This window comes from Schistocerca cancellata, chromosome 6 (genome assembly GCF_023864275.1).
Source record: "Schistocerca cancellata isolate TAMUIC-IGC-003103 chromosome 6, iqSchCanc2.1, whole genome shotgun sequence".
Lineage (NCBI taxonomy): Eukaryota > Metazoa > Arthropoda > Insecta > Orthoptera > Acrididae > Schistocerca > Schistocerca cancellata.
The window spans coordinates 595,211,686-595,231,290 of record NC_064631.1 but is presented as its reverse complement, the minus strand read 5'-3'; the positions used below and the strand labels follow the sequence as shown (position 1 = coordinate 595,231,290).

Genomic DNA, 19,605 nt, shown 5'->3' with positions numbered 1-19,605 from the left:
ACACCGACCAAAACAAGGAAGGAGAGAAGTGGCAATGGCTGAGTAAACATAACTTAACTTGATTCCTGTGCCTCCTATACACAAGTACTTTACTCTTTATTAATACTCACAGAACGCAGGCTAAGTAACACCTTTCTATTACTTAATACTAATTAAACAGTGGAAAATCCAGGATGGAATGTAACAATATTATGAGAAGGAAATTTGCTACTCACCATATAGCAGAGATGCTGAGTCGCAGTTAAGCACAACAAAAATACTCTCACAATTATAACTTTCAGCAATTAAGGCCTTTGTCAACACACACACACACACACACACACACACACACACACACACACACACAACTGCAGTCTTAGTCTCAACTGCCTGAGACTGCAGTCGTGTATGAGGGTTGCGTTTTGTGTGTTGTGTTTGTTTGTGTGTGTGTGTGTGTGTGTGTGTGTGTGTGTGTGTGTGTGTGTGTGTGTGTGTGTATTGTTGATGAAGGTCTTAATGGCTGAAAGCTATAATTGTGATAGTCTTTTTGTTGGGCCTATCTGCGACTCAGCATCTCCACTATGTGGTGTGTAGCAACTATCCTTCTAATAATATTGCTTAGTACTGATGCTCTTGAAGTGTGTGACTGAACTGAGCTGATCAGCTATGAGCAGATGGTTGAATCAGTGTGGACAGGGGGCACTGAATTCCGTGTTCATGGAGGTGTGGCACTGCCTGCTCTTTCCATTGGTGTGCAGGTCAGCACCTTCTTGACACGGTTTCATGGCACTGCACTGGTCAGTGTACAGTCGATGTTTCAGGACTGCACAGCTCATCCATGTTTTTCACTTTCAGTCAAAAGTAGAATCACAAACATTTGAACTTTTATTATACATTTAAATATGTTCTGTGTTGTTCTGTTTTTGTTTCTGGCTGCCTTTGCTGATTTGTGGCTAAGGTCAAAACTACGGACGGAAATAATATCCATGTTGATTTTTCCCCTTGTCTATGGTTTTGTGCAGTTCTCTTCTTTAACAAGATTCCATCTGGAACAAAGCAAGAAACTGAGAATTTTGTAAATTAAAAAAAAAAAAAAAAAGAAGCCACATAGCCACTCCTGCATTTTAAATGATTATTTAGGTTCAATGACTGAAGAATCCTGTTGGCTGCATGATTAATATCAATGCTTTCATAAATAAGCCTCTGTTCTTGTGGCACACTAATAACTGTTATTTTAAGTTCAATATCGGTGTTGTCATGTCAGCATGAAGTTAGCAATATGAGATAAGCAACAGCTCTTTAAGGAGGGATGTTGATGAAAAACACACACTATTTCAAAAATGCACCAAATCCACAGTTTTGGTGATATGGCAATGAAATTTTGTACCACGATTTACATGAAAGTAACACATTTACATATAAAATCCTTTGATTGTATATATTCAACTTTTTTTTGAATGAAATTTGAACTTTTATTTTCATAAAATAATGTATGTTCCTTTTTCTCAGTAAGTATTCAAGAGAGTTCTACAAAAATTTCTCTGTTTCATCTCTTTATATATTGTAAGCTTCTCTCTTGAGGTTTTTGGAATAGGTCAAATAGGAGAATTTTCATAATTTTTTAATTATAATTCCACAAGTACAATTTTACATTCATGCAAAATTCCACGCACTTTGCCACATATCCCAGCTTTCAATCAGAATTTCAAAATTTGCTCTTGAGACAACGTTTAAAGGTTTACAGAAATATGAGTACAATATTTCATAATTCTAGCATTCAGAGAATCTGAGGAAAAGGTACAGAAACTTTAAATAACAAACTTTTCAGGAAACACAATTTAAAGCTCAACCTAACTTTTTTCCTTGTCACTTCTTCAGAAGACACCGCATTTGTACTCTGTGTCATCTTTCCCTTCAAGGCTTCTCTTCTGGTTTCTTCTTGTCTGTCTTCTTTCCTTTACCAGGTCTTCAACTGACTTTTCAGCTGCAGAGACGCGCTGTAAATCTATTTTTCTCAGGATATCTTGAGTAAAATTTCCTATCTTGAAGCCCATTCTTTCTAATACCTTCATCCTCCCAACATTCCCATCATTAAATATAATAACTGCAACATAAGTTGCAATTCTGACAACTGTAACAGATGCAAATGTGTTTTTAGGGCATCATTTCCATATGAGTGAATTTAGAGACACATTTGGGTTTTGGGTTTTGCCATGAACACACTTTTTGAAAAGTGCAGGAGCAGCCAGAAACCTGTAAGTGGACTTGACAAGATCCAAGATACGATTTGGAAGCCTCTCCTTGTGAATGTAGAGGTTGTTATCCCTCTGAGCTTGTAGATAATTACACCAGCTAATGTGGCACTGATTATGAATAGGGCGTTCATCTGTTGACAACATGTGGAATATGTAGCCCGTACTGCACTTTTCATGTCATTTACATTGGATAGGTTCTGTCTGATAGCCTTGCCATAATACTCTTGAAGAGAGCCTATCATCTTCTCTGTGAGTCTGTTGTGTCCACCAATGCCCTTTCCATCTTCCAACATTTTGCCTTTCATGTCACTGACAAGTTTCCTCAATCTTGAGCCCATTCTCTTCTGGATGTGACCTATGCATTCAAGTTTCTCAATTGAAAGTTCTCCATAAAGTTTTCTCTCATTCACAGACTTGAATACATTGGAGTCACCATCCCCCAGATATTTCACATATCCGACTCCACATTCCTTGACAGATCTCTTAAAAATAATTTGCATACCAGCTCCTTCCATTCCACCACTAGAACCAGAAAATGTTTTGCTGCAGTTATGTCCTTTTACAGCTTCTTCACATTCTCCACTAAGTGCATAGTTATGGCAGAATTTGCTCATAACTTGAACATCTAGTACCTTCCATGTTTCAATACTTATGACACTTGACACACCATATAAAGACATATGCCCTCTTTTCATGAATGTACCATCAAATGACACAACAAGATCTGTCCTAACATGACCAGAATCATTCTCATCTAACGGGTCATTGTCTGCAATAGCTTCTACTGTAGCTGTTATCATACTGTCCTCACACATTTCAGAAATTATGTTTTCCAGTACACAGTTTATTTGTGTAAATCTCAGAAATGGTGCTGGCATATTCATTATTCCACACAATAAGTTTCCCCCTTTCTCTCCCAACTACAATGCACCTCAATCCATAGGTAAACCTCATATTAGAAATAGATTTTTACATTTAGAAGTTTTGAATGAACTATCAGATCGCATTTTTTGCACACAAAATGCAAATTGGCTGCCAAGCCTACTCCCGTACCATCATCTATAATCTGAATGTTATCACTACCACACATCTTACAAATACAAGAAAATTTCACTGCTGCAGTCAATAATTCAACATCAGTTAATCTAAATTCAGTGTACCGAGTTTCATCACTGTAGTATGCACCATTTACCTCACCAATTTTTTGCTTGGAGCTGCTAGGAGACGAGTTCACATTTTCAGCAGATGTTTTTACTTCAGACATAGCCTCATTGCTGGTTTGCCATTGTTTCTCACGTCTCCCATTCACTAAATTATTCAAATGCAGTTTATCCAGTTTTTTATACACTCTTTATGATCGTGGCATAACTGAATGAAGAAAGAATCGAACACTTATTTAAATCTCTGTCAGTATCACAAGGCAAAAAAAGAATTGCTTCATCATAAATGATGCAGCTAGTTTGTTATTGTTTATAATATACAGAACAGAGTCAAAGATGATCTATAAAACCAAAGAGTTTGTATCACGGCCTTCTAGATGTATCCCGCACATGTTTGGTTGAAAGTAATACACAGAATCGTTGTTCACTGAGCTGATATTGAAGTGCTGTTTCAAAACGTGGGCACGCCAGGGAGGCCACATCACACTTTTAATTAATTTTCAGGCACTTTGGATGTGATTTCAACATTGAAACTTTGGGAACTTATTGTCCATGAGTTGTACTAACAAATAAAAAATAAATTGAAAATTGACATTTTTGGTCAATTTCATCAACATCCCCGCCCTTAACACAACTGAGGAAGTAGCAGCTTTTTTCACAATAGTATCATTCCTGTTAATGATGCCATGTTGAAGTTAGCTTGAGTAATTACTTCAGTTTATAGTACTTTTCCAAAACTAATTATTAATGCAGTTTCTAACAGCTGATCTTGTTTCGTAACACATACGTTTAGTCTATTTCTTAACATATACACCTAGTCTTTTCTACAATCCTAATGGTTCTTCTTTCTCATAGGTTATGTGTCTCCTACGTTACTGTTGTCCGTCATACAGAAGTAGTGAAAGCAATAAATTTAACCTACAGTTTCTGAAAATTGGCTGGAGTGACACATTATTAGGAAACAAGAGTAATTAAATCAAATTACAAATTATTAATTGTAAATGTGAAAACTACTTTTGATATCAACAGAAAGTGTTTACTACATGCTGATTTTTATATAAGAATAAAAACATTTCATATACCGGGTGATCAAAAAGTCAGTATAAATTTGAAAACTGAATAAATCACGGAATAACGTATATAGAGAGGTACAAATTGACACACATGCTAGGAATGACATGGGGTTTTATTAGAGCCAAAAAAACACAAAAGTTCAAAAAATGTCCAACAGGTGGCGCTTCATCTGATCATAATAGCAGTAATTAGCATAACAAAGTAAGACAAAGCAAAGATGATGTTCTTTACAGGAAATTCTCAATATGTCGACCATCATTCCTCAAAAATAGCTGTAGTCGAGGAATAATGTTGTGAACAGCACTGTAAAGCATGTCCAGAGTTATGGTGACGCATTGGCGTTGGATGTTGTCTTTCAGCATCGCTAGAGATGTCGGTCAATCACGATACACTTGCGACTTCAGGTTACCCCAAAGCCAATAATCGCACGGACTGAGATCTGAGGACCTGGGAGGCCAAGCATGACGAAAGTGGCGGCTGAGCACACGATCATCATCAAACGACACGCGCAAGAGATCTTTCACACGTCTAGCAATATGGGTTGGTTCTAATAAAACCCCATGTCTTTCCAAGCATGTGTGTCAATTTTTACCTCTCTATCTACATTATTCCGTGGTTTATTAAGGTTTCAAATTTATAGTGACTTTTTGATCACCCGGTATGTAAAGGAAGGAAATACGTAGTACTTTTAAATCTATTAACAGTGGTTGACAGTATACACATTGTTTGGCAACACACATGTTACTAATTACTTTCATTTGTAATGTTAAGCGTTTCATGACATTTGTTGAGTTTCCCCAGAAGATTATGCCATAATGATTAACTGACTCAAAGTAGCAGTGAGAGAGATATTCTCCCTGGTGTCTAAGTATGTGGCACCTGCCAAAATATGCAGTGCAAATGCTAAGCTGTTAAGTTTATAAGTGTGAGTGACAGTATCCAATCATCTGTTAGGATGATAATTGTCTGTCCTGTGCATGCTGCCAGCCAATGATGTCATTCCTCTCTCTCTGTCTTGCCCCCAAAGTTTGAGCCTCATAGTGGCAATCTTACTCCTGGTCTTCCTCAGTAAAAATTTTGCTGATTCTTCCTCCTCATCTGAGTAACAGCTCCAGCTGTGGTGTCCACCTGCTCTTAATAACCGCTAGTAGATTGACTTCATTCACTAACTCCTGTATGATATGCTAATATTCATAATTAAAAATCTGATATTCATAATTGAAAACTAAATATTTCTGAATGGATTCTATAAAAGAAAAATTACTTGTTTACTGACCTAGATTGCTCTCTAGAATCAAAGTTACAGGACTTCTTGAAATTTCAGTATTTTGTGTTGTACATATTGCACTACAGGACTGTTCCACATTCACTACACTTGCCAGATATCTTACCAGCAGACTACAACATTTTCTCAACATATACACAACATACTGATAAAGTTGGTAAACCCATATTTTGGGAAATGTTTAACCTCATAACAACAGACTCTTATGAAAGACTTTTTTAACCGAAATATCTTGCTATGGGAATTGTATAGCATTTTTAGTGCCTGTTTTCATTAATAAACCTCCATTTATCTCAGAAAGTTGTTTTAAAACTGAAATCTCTCATGAGAAGTGATAACATAAAACAATACTGAAATGAACACACAAATAATTGGTAGAGAAATAGATGTAATTTGTTTTTGTAGGAGATAAGTGTCACGACTCTGCTTCTTATACAAGCAGTAACCATTTGCTGATCTGATGTACAACTTTCCAGTATGGTCTAATTATGCTTTTCTTGGTTCTATAATTAACAATTTCAATAAGTTAGTAAAAATATATCTAAAAACAAAGATGATGTGACTTACCAAACGAAAGCGCTGGCACGTCGATAGACACACAAACAAATACAAACATACACACAAAATTCTAGCTTTCGCAACCAACGGTTGCTTCATCAGGAAAGAGGGAAGGAGAGGGAAAGACGAAAGGATTTGGGTTTTAAGGGAGAGGGTAAGGAGTCATTCCAACCCCGGGAGCGGAAAGACTTACCTTAGGGGGAAAAAAGGACGGGTATACACTCGCGCACACACACACACACACACATATCCATCCACACATGAAAAAGAAACAAGCAAACATATACAGAGGCAAAGAGTTTGGGCAGATATATATATATATATATATATATATATGTCTGCTTGTGTCTGTATATGTGTGGATGGATATGTGTGTGTGTGTGCGCGAGTGTATACCCGTCCTTTTTTCCCCCTAAGGTAAGTCTTTCCGCTCCCGGGGTTGGAATGACTCCTTACCCTCTCCCTTAAAACCCAAATCCTTTCGCCTTTCCCTCTCCTTCCCTCTTTCCTGACAAAGCAACCATTGGTTGCAAGAGTTAGAATTTTGTGTGTATGTTTGTGTTTGTTTGTGTGTCTATCGACGTGCCAGCGCTTTCGTTTGGTAAGTCACATCATCTATGTTTTTAGATATATTTTCCCACGTGGAATGTTTCCCTCTATTATATTCAATAAGTTAGTAATGTGTATTAATTTATGTTGTAGGTTGAAGCGTTAGAAGGAAAGATTAAAACTGAAATGGAAACTCTGCGAGAAAAAATGACAACAATGACAAATGAAATGGCTTCTCTGTCTAATTTAGACAAACTTAGAGAGGATGCTCTCAGAAAACAGGAACTTCTGATAAAAGAAAAGGAAGTTCTTTTAGAAAAGCAAGCTCCTCTTAAGATGAATGTTGAGGAACTGCAAATTAAGTTTGATGATCTGAAGGTGTGTGTATATTCAAATTTTACAAATTCTGGATCTGTGTCTTGATAGTGTGTTTTTCCGAGAGAGAGAGAGAGAGAGAGAGAGAGAGAGAGAGAGAGAGGATGATCCTGTTAAGCCTTATTACATGTATTCATTGAGTGGACCTTTTGCAATTGCACTTTTTAAATTATTGCAAGAATGACTTTGTTATGCACTTTCATACTAGTACTAATCAAAAAAAGGGAAGTCTAAAAGGTGGAAGAAATATGTGGAAGAACTATACAATGGAAGCAAACTTGATGACAGTGCTATAGAAAGGGAAGAGGCAGTTAATGACAATGAGGTGGGCGACATACTATCTACATGTGAATGGCTACTCTGCAAATCATACTTCAGTTCCTGGCAGAGGGTTCATCAAACCACCTTCACAATAATTCTCTGTTATTCCACTCTTGAAAAGTGTGTGGAAAAAATGAACACCTGTATCTTTCAATGCGAGCTCTGATTTCCCTTATTTTATGATGATGATTGTTTCTCCGTATGTAGGCTGATGTCAAAAAAAGCATTTTTGCATTCATTGGAGAAAGTTGATGATTGAAATGTCGTGAGAAGATCCCACCGCTACGAGAAACGTCTTTGATAATGATATCCACACCAAATCCTGTATCATATCCATGACACTCTCTCCCCTATTTCGCAATATGACAAAATATGCTACCCTTTGAACTTTTTTGATGAACTCAGTTAATCCTATGTGATAAGGATCACATACTGTGCACCAGTACTCCAAAAGAAGATGGACAAGCATATTGTAGGCAATCTCTTTGGCAGATGTGTTGCATCTTCTAAGTGTTCTGCCAGTAAAATGCAGTTTTTGTTTTGCCTTCCCCACAACAATTTAAGTTGTTCAATGGTGTAATTCTTAGGTGTTTAGTTGAATTTACACCTTTAGATTTGATTGATTTATCGTGTAACCAAAGTTCGACGGGTTCCATGTGGCACTCACACTTTTCATTACTTATTATCAATTTCCAGTTTTTGCATCATTCATATATTTTATCTAAATGATTTTGCATTGGTTTTGATCTTCTGATGACTTGACTAGATGATAAATGATAGCATCATCTCCAAACAACCTAACAAGGCTGCTCAGATTGTCTCCTCAATCATCCTTGGGTAACACCAGAAATCACTTCTGTTTTACTTGATTACTTTCCCTAAATTACTACGAACTGTGACCTCTCTGACAGGAAATCACAAATCCAGTCACATAACTGAGAGAGTGTTCCATATGCACGTAATTTGATTACAAGCCGCTTGTGAGTTACAGTGTCAAAAGCTTTCTGAGAGTCTAGAAATATGGAAGCAATTTGAAATCCTTTGTCAATAGCACTCTACACTTCGTATGAGTAAGGAACTAGTTCTGTTTCACAAGAACGACGTTTTTTAAATCCGTGTTGACTGTATGTCAATAGACCATTCTCTTTAATGTAATTAATAATGTTCGAACACATTATATGTTCAAAATCCTGCTGCATATAGATATGAATGGTATGGGCTTGTAATTTAGTGGATTACTCCTATCGTCTTTCTTGAATATTTGTGTGACCTGTGCTATTTTCTACTCTTTGGGTACAGATCTTTCATTGAGCAAATGGTCATGTACGATTGTTAAGTGTGGAGCTATTGCATCAGCATACTCTGAAAGGAACATAATTTGGTATATACTCTGGACTGGAAGATTTGCTTTTAATAAGTGATTTAAGTTGCATCACTACTTTAAGGATATCTGCTTCTAAGTTACTCATGGTGGCAGCTGTTCATCAGTCAAATTCTGGAATATTTACTTGGTTTTCTTTGGTGAAGGAATTTCAAAAGGCTGTGTTTAGTAACTCCGCTTTAGCGCCACTGTCAATTGTATTTCTGTTACCATTATGCATCTGGTGAGCAAGAGGTATGAGACAGGCGAAATACCCTCAGACTTCAAGAAGAATATAATAATTCCAATCCCAGAGAAAGCAAGTGTTGACAGATGTGAAAATTACTAAACTATCTGTTTAATAAGTCACAGCTGCAAAATACTAACTCGATTTCTTTACAGATGAATGGAAAAACTGGTAGAAGCCATCCTCAGCAGAGATCAGTTTGGATTCCGTAGAAATTTTGGAACATGTGAGGCAATACTTACCCTACGACTTATCTTAGAAAATAGATTAAGGAAAGGCAGACCTACATTTCTAGCATTTGTAGACTTAGAGAAAGCTTTTGACAATGTTGACTGGAATACTCCCTTTTAAATTCTGAAGGTGGCAGGGGTCAAACACAGAGAGCAAAAGGCTATTTGCAATTTGTACAGAAACCAGATGGCAGTTATAAGAGTCGATGGGCTTGAAAGGGAAGCGGTGGTTGGGAAGGGAGTGAGAAAGGGTTGTAGCCTATCCCCAATGTTATTCAATCTGTATATTGAGCAAGCAGTTAAGAAAACAAAAGAAAAATTCAGAGTAGGAATTAAAATCCATGGAGAAAAAACAAAAACTTTGAGGTTTGCCGATGGCATTGTAATTCTGTCAGAGACATCGAAGGACCAGGAAGAGCAGTTGAATGGAATGGCCAGTGTCTTGAAAGGAGGATATAAGATGAACATCAACAAAAGCAAAACGAGGATAATGGAACGTAGTCGAATTAAATCAGGTGATGCTGAGGGAATTGGATTAGGAAATGAGACACTTAAAGTAGTAAATGAGTTTTGCTATTTGGGGAGCAAAATAACTGATGTTGGACGAAGTAGAGAGGATATAAAATGTAGACTGGCAATGGCAAGGAAAGCATTTCTGAAGAAGAGAAACTTGTTAACATCGAGTATAGATTTAAAGTCAGGAAGTCGTTTCTGAAAGTATTTGTGTGGAGTGTAGCCATGTATGGAAATGAAACATGGACAATAAATAGTTTAGACAAGAAGAGAATAGAAGCTTTCGAAATGTGGTGCTACAGAAGAATGCTGAAGATTAGATGGGTAGACCACATAACTAATGAAGAGGTATTGAATAGAATTGGGGAGAAGAGAAATTTGTGGCACAAGTTGACTAGCAGAAGGGATCAGTTGGTAGGACATGTTCTGAGGCATCAAGGGATCACCAGTTTAGTATTGGAGGTCAGTGTGGAGGGTAAAAATTATAGAGGGAGATCAAGAGATGAATACACTAAGCAGATTCAAAAGGATGTAGGTTGCAGTAGGTACTGGGGGATGAAGAAGCTTGCACAGGGTAGAGTAGCTTAGAGAGCTGCATCAAACCAGTATCTGGACTGAAGACCACCATAACAACAACATACTGATGGTTTCTAGATCTACATTCTTCCAGTGTTCAACCTGCACTCTTTGACATTGAAGCCGTCCTATGTTTCCCGAAGTCCTCTAACCTAAAAAACCATCCCGTCCATGCCACACAGTCCCTGCTACATGTGCAGTCACCTTCTGCATGTAATGTAGTCCTGTCCTATTTAGCAGAACCTGAAAACCCATCACCCTATGGTACAAGTTGAGGAATCTGCAACATACATGGTCGCAGAACTGTCTGAACCTGATTCAGACCCTCCACTTGGCTGTGTACCAGAGGTCCGCAGTCAGTCCTGTTGACTATGCTGCAAATGGCGAGCTCTGCTTTCATCTTGAAATCAAGAATGGCAGCCTCTCGAAACCAGAGAGAATCTTTTCTGATCCAAAGCAACACACATCACTAGTACCGACATGAGTCATCACCTGCAATTGGCTGCAACCTATGTTCTTCACAACATCCGGAAGGGCCTGTTCCATATCACATCTGGAATAACATCCCTCATTACGCACACAAAATGCACACTGCCTTTTTTCCCCTCCTTAGTAACCATGTCCCTAACGGGCTTCATAACAGGCCCCAATATTGGAGCTCCCAGCTACCATCCTCATGTGACTGCCTGGATCTCGCAGGCTGAGTGGTTTCCTCTGAAACAGGAAAAGCATCTGCATCTCGTTGAGGGACATTGTCAACCACAGATAGCCCCTGGAAACTGTTTGTCAGACTAACCCGTACGTTCAGCACCTCAGGAAGTCTTTTTCAGCCTGCCACAACCCTGAGGTGACCTCCCACTCAACTACAGGTGAGGGGTCAACCTCAGTGCAAGGAATAACTGAGTTGGCCACTGGTGCAGACAGATTGGCAGATTTGTGGGCCATGCTGGACATCCGTTGGATCCCCATGGTTGCGGTCCACAGCAGTGTTGCCCGTCCACTGCAGCCTCAAACTGTGTAACCGAAGCGAACACAGCCTGGAGCTTAGAGCAAAGTGTTACCAACTCAGGTCACATCCACACACAGCAGTCACAGAAGATATTGATAAAGCTGTTGAAGACCCTACGTTTTTAAGCTGAAACATGGCACCTAGAGTATATGACATTCCCAGAGAATTATTAAGTTTTTGTAAGAACATATAATGTCAGAATTATTCCACCTACTATTCAAGATAAATGAGATAAGCAAAATACCTCCAGACTTCAAGAAGAGTACAGTAATTCCATTTCCAAAAAACACAGATGCTGATATGACTGAATATTACCTATCATGTTAATGAATCATAGTTACAAAACACTGATCACATTATTTACAGAAGAATGGGAAAACCGGTAGAATCTGACATCAAGGTAAAATCAGTTTGGGTTCCAGAAAAAAGTAGCAACATGCAAGGCAATACTGACCCTACACTCTATCTTAATAGATAAGTTGAAGAAACACAAACCACCATTTGAAAATTTAGAGAAAATTTTTGATGATGTTGACTGGAATACAATCTTTGAAATTCTGAGGGTTGTAAGAATAAAATACAGGGAGCAGAAAGTTATCTGTAACATTGACTGATGGCAGTTGTAAGATCAGAAAGACATGAAAAGGAAGTTGAGAAGAGAATGAGACAGAGTTGTTCCCTATCCCCAATATAATTCAATCTGTAGAATGAGCAAGCAGCAAAGAAAAGAAAACAGGTTATAAGATGTATATCAACAAAAGTAAAACAACGGTTGAATTAAATTAAGCAGTGCCGAGGGAAGATAGGTCTTGCTCTGTGGGCGGCAAAAGAACTTAGGATGGTCAAATTAGAGAATATTAAAAGCAGACTGGTTATAGCAGGGAAAATGTTTCTGTAAAAGAGGAATCTGCTAACAACTAATATAAAGTTAAGTGCTAGGACATCTTTTCTGAATGCATTTATATGCAGTGTAGCTTTCTACAGAAGTGACAGGTGGACAACAAGCAGTGCAGACAGGAGACAGATTACCTGTAGTTAACTCCCCTTTATGTAATTTACTTTCCTTTTTCTCCTTCCTAATGACAACCCATACTAAATGGCCATCTACTCTTCGTCAGTTCACAAAAGTATCAATAACCCTGACTAAAACCCTGTCCACATCCCACTTCTTAAAAGCTGCCTACATCATGGAATCCCTCCCCCACACCCCCACAAGAGACCTAATCATGAATATCACTCTCTCTCTCTCTCTCTCTCTCTCTCTCTCTCTCTCTCTCTCTCTCTCTCTCTCATCGTTTCCAAACAAAATGTGATTCTATTACACACTGAAGAAGCCACAAACACTAATAATTCTTACCTTCACAGTGCACATACTTCTCTAGCAACAAAGAACAACTGATGTTAACAAACAGCATCATAATAACGATACAATTTTCAAACAATGGAAAATCCAGGATGGACTGTGACAATATTATGAAAAGGAAAGTTGCCACTCACCATATAATGGAGATGCTGAGTTGCAGATGGGCACAACAAAAAGACTGTCACAAATAAGCTTTCGGCCAACAAGGCCTTTGTCAAAAATAGACTGCACACACACACACACACACACACACACACAACTCACACACACACATGACTGTTGTCTTGGGCAGCTAAAGCCACACTGCAAGCAGCAGCAGCAACAGTGCTTGATGGGAGTGGCAGCTGGGTGGGGTAAGGAGGAGGTGAGGAGGGGAGGGATAGTAGGGTAGGGGTGGGGGACAGTGAAGTGCTGCTGGGGCACCCAAGGACGAGGTGGAGAGAGGGTAGGGCAGCTAGGTGCAGTCGGGAGGTTAGACAGAGGGCAGAGAGATTGGGGGGGGGGGGGGGGGGGAAGGAGAAGAGTAAAAAGACTACACAGCCCTCATCCCACCAACACATCCAGTCTTTTTACTTCTTTCCTTTTCCATCCCCCCCCCCCCCCCTCCCACCTCTCACCTCTCCTTCTAACCTCTCAACTGCATCTAGTGCCCTACCCTTTCTCCACCTCGTGTCTGCATGCTCCCCAGCAGCACATCACTGTCCCCCAACCCCTACCTTACTATCTCTCCCCCTCCCAGCCTCCACCTTATCCCCACCCAGTTGCCACTCCCACCATGTACTGCTGCTGCTGCTTCTGGCAGTGTGGCTTCAGCTGCCAAAGACTGCAGTCATGTGTGTGTGAGTTGTGTCTGCACGATGTGTGTGTGTGTGTGTGTGTGTGTGTGTGTGTGTGTGTGTGTTTGCATGTCATATGTTTTCAATGAAAGCCTCATTGGCCGAAAGCTTATTTGTTACAATCTTTTATAGAAGTATTGCTATTTGTCGTCCAGCTAACAATAATTTCCAGTTCTTGGCTTCATATAATAAGAAAATTTGTTGGAGTGCTGGTAATATTTCACTGTATTTTCGATTGTCAGGGAGTATCAGTCTTTTGCTTTGTCGGCAGGAACTTGATGAACACCTTATCACCACAGTACAGAATCCCACTCTAAACCCTAGACAATGACACAAAATCTATAAGAAGATTATTGATCTGTTTCTTATTGCAGTTGTGTAAATCGCAATTCAACTGAAACTTATTTTTATTACTAGCCATAAATTGCAGCACTTAGTAAATTTGTAGGTAAGTTGGTGTGAAAATTCCAAGATTTTTGAAGAAATTTTTGCAAGAAGTATAGTTATCTACTTTACACAGTATTGTTATTGCTCACTTTTGTTGAAAGAATACTTGCTTTGATTTATGCCACAAGGCAATAGGGAGTGAAAAAATGCAAAATACACCAATGCTCAGGTCTTTAAATCAAGGCAATGAGACAAACATCTAAATGTGAAGATCTGAACTTCTTGATTTTTTTTATCTATGTATTGATTCCATTTTAGTATGTTATCCAACTGGATGTCATGGAATTTTACACCTACTAGTGTTTCATGACATTGTAATTCTGTCAGAAACAGCAAAGGACTTGGAAGAGCAGTTGAACGGAATGGATAGTGTCTTGAAAGGAGGATATAAGATGAACATCAACAAAAGCAAAATGAGGATAATGGAATGTAGTCGAATTAAGTCGGGTGATGCTGAGGGAATTAGATTAGGAAATGAGACACTTAAAGCAGTAAATGAGTTTTGCTATTTGGGGAGCAAAATGACTGATGATGGACGAAGTAGAGAGGATATAAAATGGAGACTGGCAATGGCAAGGAAAGCGTTTCTGAAGAAGATAAATTTGTTAACATGAAGTATAGATTTAAGTGTCAGGAAGTCGTTTCTGAAAGTATTTGTATGGAGTGTAGCCATGTATGGTAGTGAAACATGGACGATAAATAGTTTGGATAAGAAGAGAACAGAAGCTTTCGAAAAGTGGTGCTACAGAAGAATGCTGAAGATTATATGGGTAGATCACATAACTAATGAGGAGGTATTGAATAGGATTGGGGAGAAGAGAAGTTTGTGGCACAACTTGACCAGAAGAAGGGATCGGTTGGTAGGACATGGTCTGAGGCATCAAGGGATCACCAATTTAGTGTTGGAGGGGAGGGTGGAGGGTAAAAATCACAGAGGGAGACCAAAAGATGAATACACTAAGCAGATTCAAAAGGATGTAGGTTGCAGTAGGTACTGGGAGATGAAGAAGCTTGCACAGGATAGTGTAGCATGGAGAGCTGCATCAAACCAGTCTCAGGACTGAAGACCACAAGAACAACAACAGCAACAACAACAGTGTTTCATTAAATATATGACAAGTATTAATGTCTTTTCCTGTTACCAACATCTGCTTTCAATGTATCTGATATTCTATGTTATGAGTCTTTGTTAGTTTGAGATTGAACAGTTTCCTCTGAGCCCCCTGTGTACCTGTTCAGGTATCATCTGGGCTATGTTTAGTATGGCTGAGTTTGGGTCCTTCATTAGTATTGTGATATCATCAGCAAACAACATAATAGTACAGTCTTTAAAGTTGTGGGAATGCCATTTTTATAGGTCAGGAAAAAGAGCATGACCAATATTGCATATTGTGGGACTCCATATTTTGAGTTCCTCCACTGCAAGTTCAATGTTATTCCAGTGTTGGAGTTTGTCAGTTGGACTCTTTGCAGCTTGTTATGAAGTTAAGCCCTCATCTTAACAACCACCAAGTTTTATCAAGATCATTTCTGCATAACAATATTTTATAACTTTAAACTGTGTTTGAATGTGGACTTGGTTCTTAACTGAACACCTGTCCTACCATACCACGCCTGTATGACACCACAAGGTAATCAAAGTGTCATGTGTCAGATGGAGGGAAGGAACCATTATAACCAGTCTATTGATCTTAAGAATCTCCAATAATAATAAAAAAAACTCTTTTCTCCATTTCATTGTAAAACTCTCCCAGCACCTGCAGCTTATGGTATTTCAACAGAAAAGTGTAAAAGGGTAATTCAAATTGAAATGGAAAAATTGTTTACAAAATAAGATAATGTCCAGGAACTGGAACAATGGTATAATTATTAATCTGTACAAGAAAGGAGAAAGACAAGATATAAATAACTATATATATATATATATATATAAAACAAAGATGATGCGACTTACCAAAAGAAAGCGCTGGCATGTTGATAGACACACAAACATACACACAAAATTCAAGCTTTCACAACCAACAGTTGCTTCTTCAGGAAAGAGGGAAGGAGAGGGAAAGACGAAAGAATGTGGGTTTTAAGGGAGAGGGTAAGGAGTCATTCCAATCCCGGGAGCGGAAAGACTTACCTTAGGCGGAAAAAAGGACAGGAATACACTCGCACACACACACATATCCATCCGCACATACACAGACACAAGCAGACATTTGTAAAGGCAAAGAGTTTGGGCAGAGATGTCAGTCGAGGCGGAAGTACAGAGGCAAAGATGTTGTTGAATGACAGGTGACGTATGAGCGGCGGCAACTTGAAATTAGCGGAGGTTGAGGCCTGGTGGGTAACGAGAAGAGAGCTGCCCAGGCCTTAACCTCCGCTAATTTCAAGTTGCCGCCGCTCATACCTCACCTGTCATTCAACATCTTTGCCTCTGTACTTCCGCCTCGACTGACATCTCTGCCCAAACTCTTTGCCTTTACAAATGTCTGCTTGTGTCTGTGTATGAGCGGATGGATACCAAAGTTTGGTACAGATTTATTGATGACATTTTCATGATCTGGACTCACAGTGAAGAAGAACTCCAGAATTTCCTCTCCAACCTCAACTCCTTTGGTTCCATCAGATTCACCTGGTCCTACTCTAAATCCCATGCCACTTTCCTTGACGTTGACCTCCACCTGTCCGATGGCCAGCTTCACACGTCCGTCCACATCAAACCCACCAACAAGCAACAGTACCTCCATTAAGACAGCTGCCACCCATTCCACATCAAACGGTCCCTTCCCTACAGCCTAGGTCTTCGTGGCAAACGAATCTGCTCCAGTCCGGAATCCTTGAACCATTACACCAACAACCTGAAAACAGCTTTTGCATCCCGTAACTACCCTCCCGACCTGGTACAGAAGCAAATAACCAGAGCCACTTCCTCATCTCCTCAAACCCGGAACCTTCCACAGAAGAACCCCAAAAGTGCCCCACTTGTGACAGGATACTTTCCGGGACTGGATCAGATTCTGAATGTAACTCTCCAGCAGGGATACGACTTCCTCAAATCCTGCCCTGAAATGAGATCCATCCTTCATGAAATCCTCCCCACTCCACCTGGAGTGTCTTTCCGCCGTCCACCTAACCTTCGTAACCTCTTAGTTCATCCCTATGAAATCCCCAAACCACCTTCCCTACCCTCTGGCTCCTACCCTTGTAACCGCCCCCAGTGTAAAACCTGTCCCATGCACCCTCCCACCACCACCTACTCCAGTCCTGTAACCCAGAAGGTGTACACGATCAAAGGCAGAGCCACGTGTGAAAGCACCCACGTGATTTACCAACTGACCTGCCTACACTGTGAAGCGTTCTATGTGGGAATGACTAGCAACAAACTGTCCATTCGCATGAATGGACACAGGCAGACAGTGTTTGTTGGTAATGAGGATCACCCTGTGGCTAAACATGCCTTGGTGCACGGCCAGCACATCTTGGCACAGTGTTACACCGTCCGGGTTATCTGGATACTTCCCACTAACACCAACCTGTCAGAACTCCGGAGATGGGAACTTGCCCTTCAGCATATTCTCTCTTCTCGCTATCCGCCAGGCCTCAATCTCCGCTAATTTCTAATTTCAATTTGCCGCCGCTCATACCTCACCTGTCTTTCAACAACATCTTTGCCTCTGTACTTCCGCCTCGACTGACATCTCTGCCCAAACTCTTTGCCTTTACAATTCAGACATACAACCTCACAAATATCCAAAAGAATGCTACCACAGCTGTGACAAGACACTGCTTATTGAGAGAAGCAGTTGCCTGTCTGATGATTGTGGGTGTGGGTAGGGAAGGACTCATGAGGCAATGAGGGGGTAGTGACCAACCACAAAGTTGACCATCCAGTTGCTGAACTTGCTGCACACCACAACACAAATGACTTTAACAACTGGTTCACTACACATGCTATTTGGATAGCCCCCTGGTGGTTGATGTGCAGGCACCAGCACTGGTGCCCTGCATAATCATTCATTTGTTGAATTGTCAATGAAAGTGGGCCTAAGTTGCTCAGTTGAAACAGTCTCATTCATTCCACTCTTTTGGACGATGAAAGTGTTTTCGATGTCACTTACTAGTGGCCAGAATATGGAGAAGTGAGAGGTGGGTGTACAACATCATCATGCAAACAAACGTGTTTAACTCTCTGAAAATGAACTGAGGGTGTTGTCATTGTTGGTTTTGTGGGCATAGTTCTCGGATGTGCTGCTCTAGTTTTTGGACAACACCAATGTGGTTATCAAACAGCTGGGCTGTTGGTAAAGATAATGTGATAAAATCACCTGGTACTCACAACTGTTCACCAAGCACTAGTTGCACTGGAGAAGAGGACAAATGTTCTTTTACAGCCCTCTGGGACAGAGCAGAGCCCATAGCAGTGTATCAATCCAAGATTCTTTGTAGCACATGAGAATAGATTCAAGAGAACAATGCATGCACTCCATTATACTGCTACTATGTGGGTGACTGCCACAAAGGTTAAGTAGCTCACCTTGGTCCACAGTTAATGGTTGGAGGAATCACATGATGAAGAAACAAGACATTCACAAGTGCCTTGGCAATGGATTCAACTGTGATGTCAGCTAGTGGTATGGCTTCTGACCACATGGTATAACAGTCAGCGATGCTTAGTAGGTAATGGTGACTGACTGTACATGGTAACAGGCCAACAAGATCCAGGTGGAGATGTGCAAAATGTGCCATTGACAGAGGACAATCCTGAATGGTTGTATGCATGTGCCAGAAAACTTTGTTTTTCTGGCACAAAACACAGGAGTGAGCCCACATACCGATGACTGTCTTTCTTGACACTTGGCCAGACCTCTTTGCTTGCCCCCAGTTTCAGAGTTAGTTTGATGCCAGGATATGACACATTATGAATGACATTGAAGACCACTTGACATTGTTTTTGCAGGATTAGAGGGCATAAACAGTCACCGCTGCAGCCACACCACACTTCATTTGCAAGTCCGTCTTGCTGTAAGGCAGTGTCCTCTACTACCTGGCTGGCATCTACAAAAAGTCTGCTCAGTGAGCCAGGATTCGAATGTGTTAGCAGTTTTGCCTTAGATAGTGCTGCCTTCAAATCTTCAAACACTTTAGATGCTTCTGTAGCCCACTGAATTGTTCTGTTGTTAGAAATATTTCTCCAGCAAGAAACATATTGAGAGGCTGTTGCACAATCACAACATGTAGTAAATGACACCAATAAAAGTTCACCATACTAGTAAATCACCAAAGGCTCCTGCAGGTAGTAAGGTGCAGCACATTTTAAATAGCGGAAAACATTTTCTTGCAGCTTTAGCAAATTCACGTTTCTCTTCATTAATGAGGAATTAATCTTGGAGACATTGAAAAAGTAGGCTTAAATGTTCTTGCAAGGGCTTAGAAATATCAAATTACCATCAAGAGAGCAAAAGACAAATAGGAGATCC

General features: G+C 39.9%; 1 protein-coding gene across 2 annotated transcripts in view; it reads left to right on the top strand.

Moving 5' to 3' along the window:
• Positions 1 to 19,605, top strand: part of LOC126088586 (intraflagellar transport protein 74 homolog) — a 214,055-nt gene that overhangs the window by 154,519 nt on the left and 39,931 nt on the right. Inside the window, exon 8 of one of the 2 annotated variants that reach the window (XM_049906788.1) lies at positions 7,014 to 7,238. The exons of the other annotated variant lie outside the window; for it this stretch is intronic. Coding sequence (XP_049762745.1) covers positions 7,014 to 7,238 — 225 coding nt within the window. The remainder of the gene's footprint in view (positions 1 to 7,013; positions 7,239 to 19,605) is intronic. 2 annotated transcript variants of the gene reach the window in all.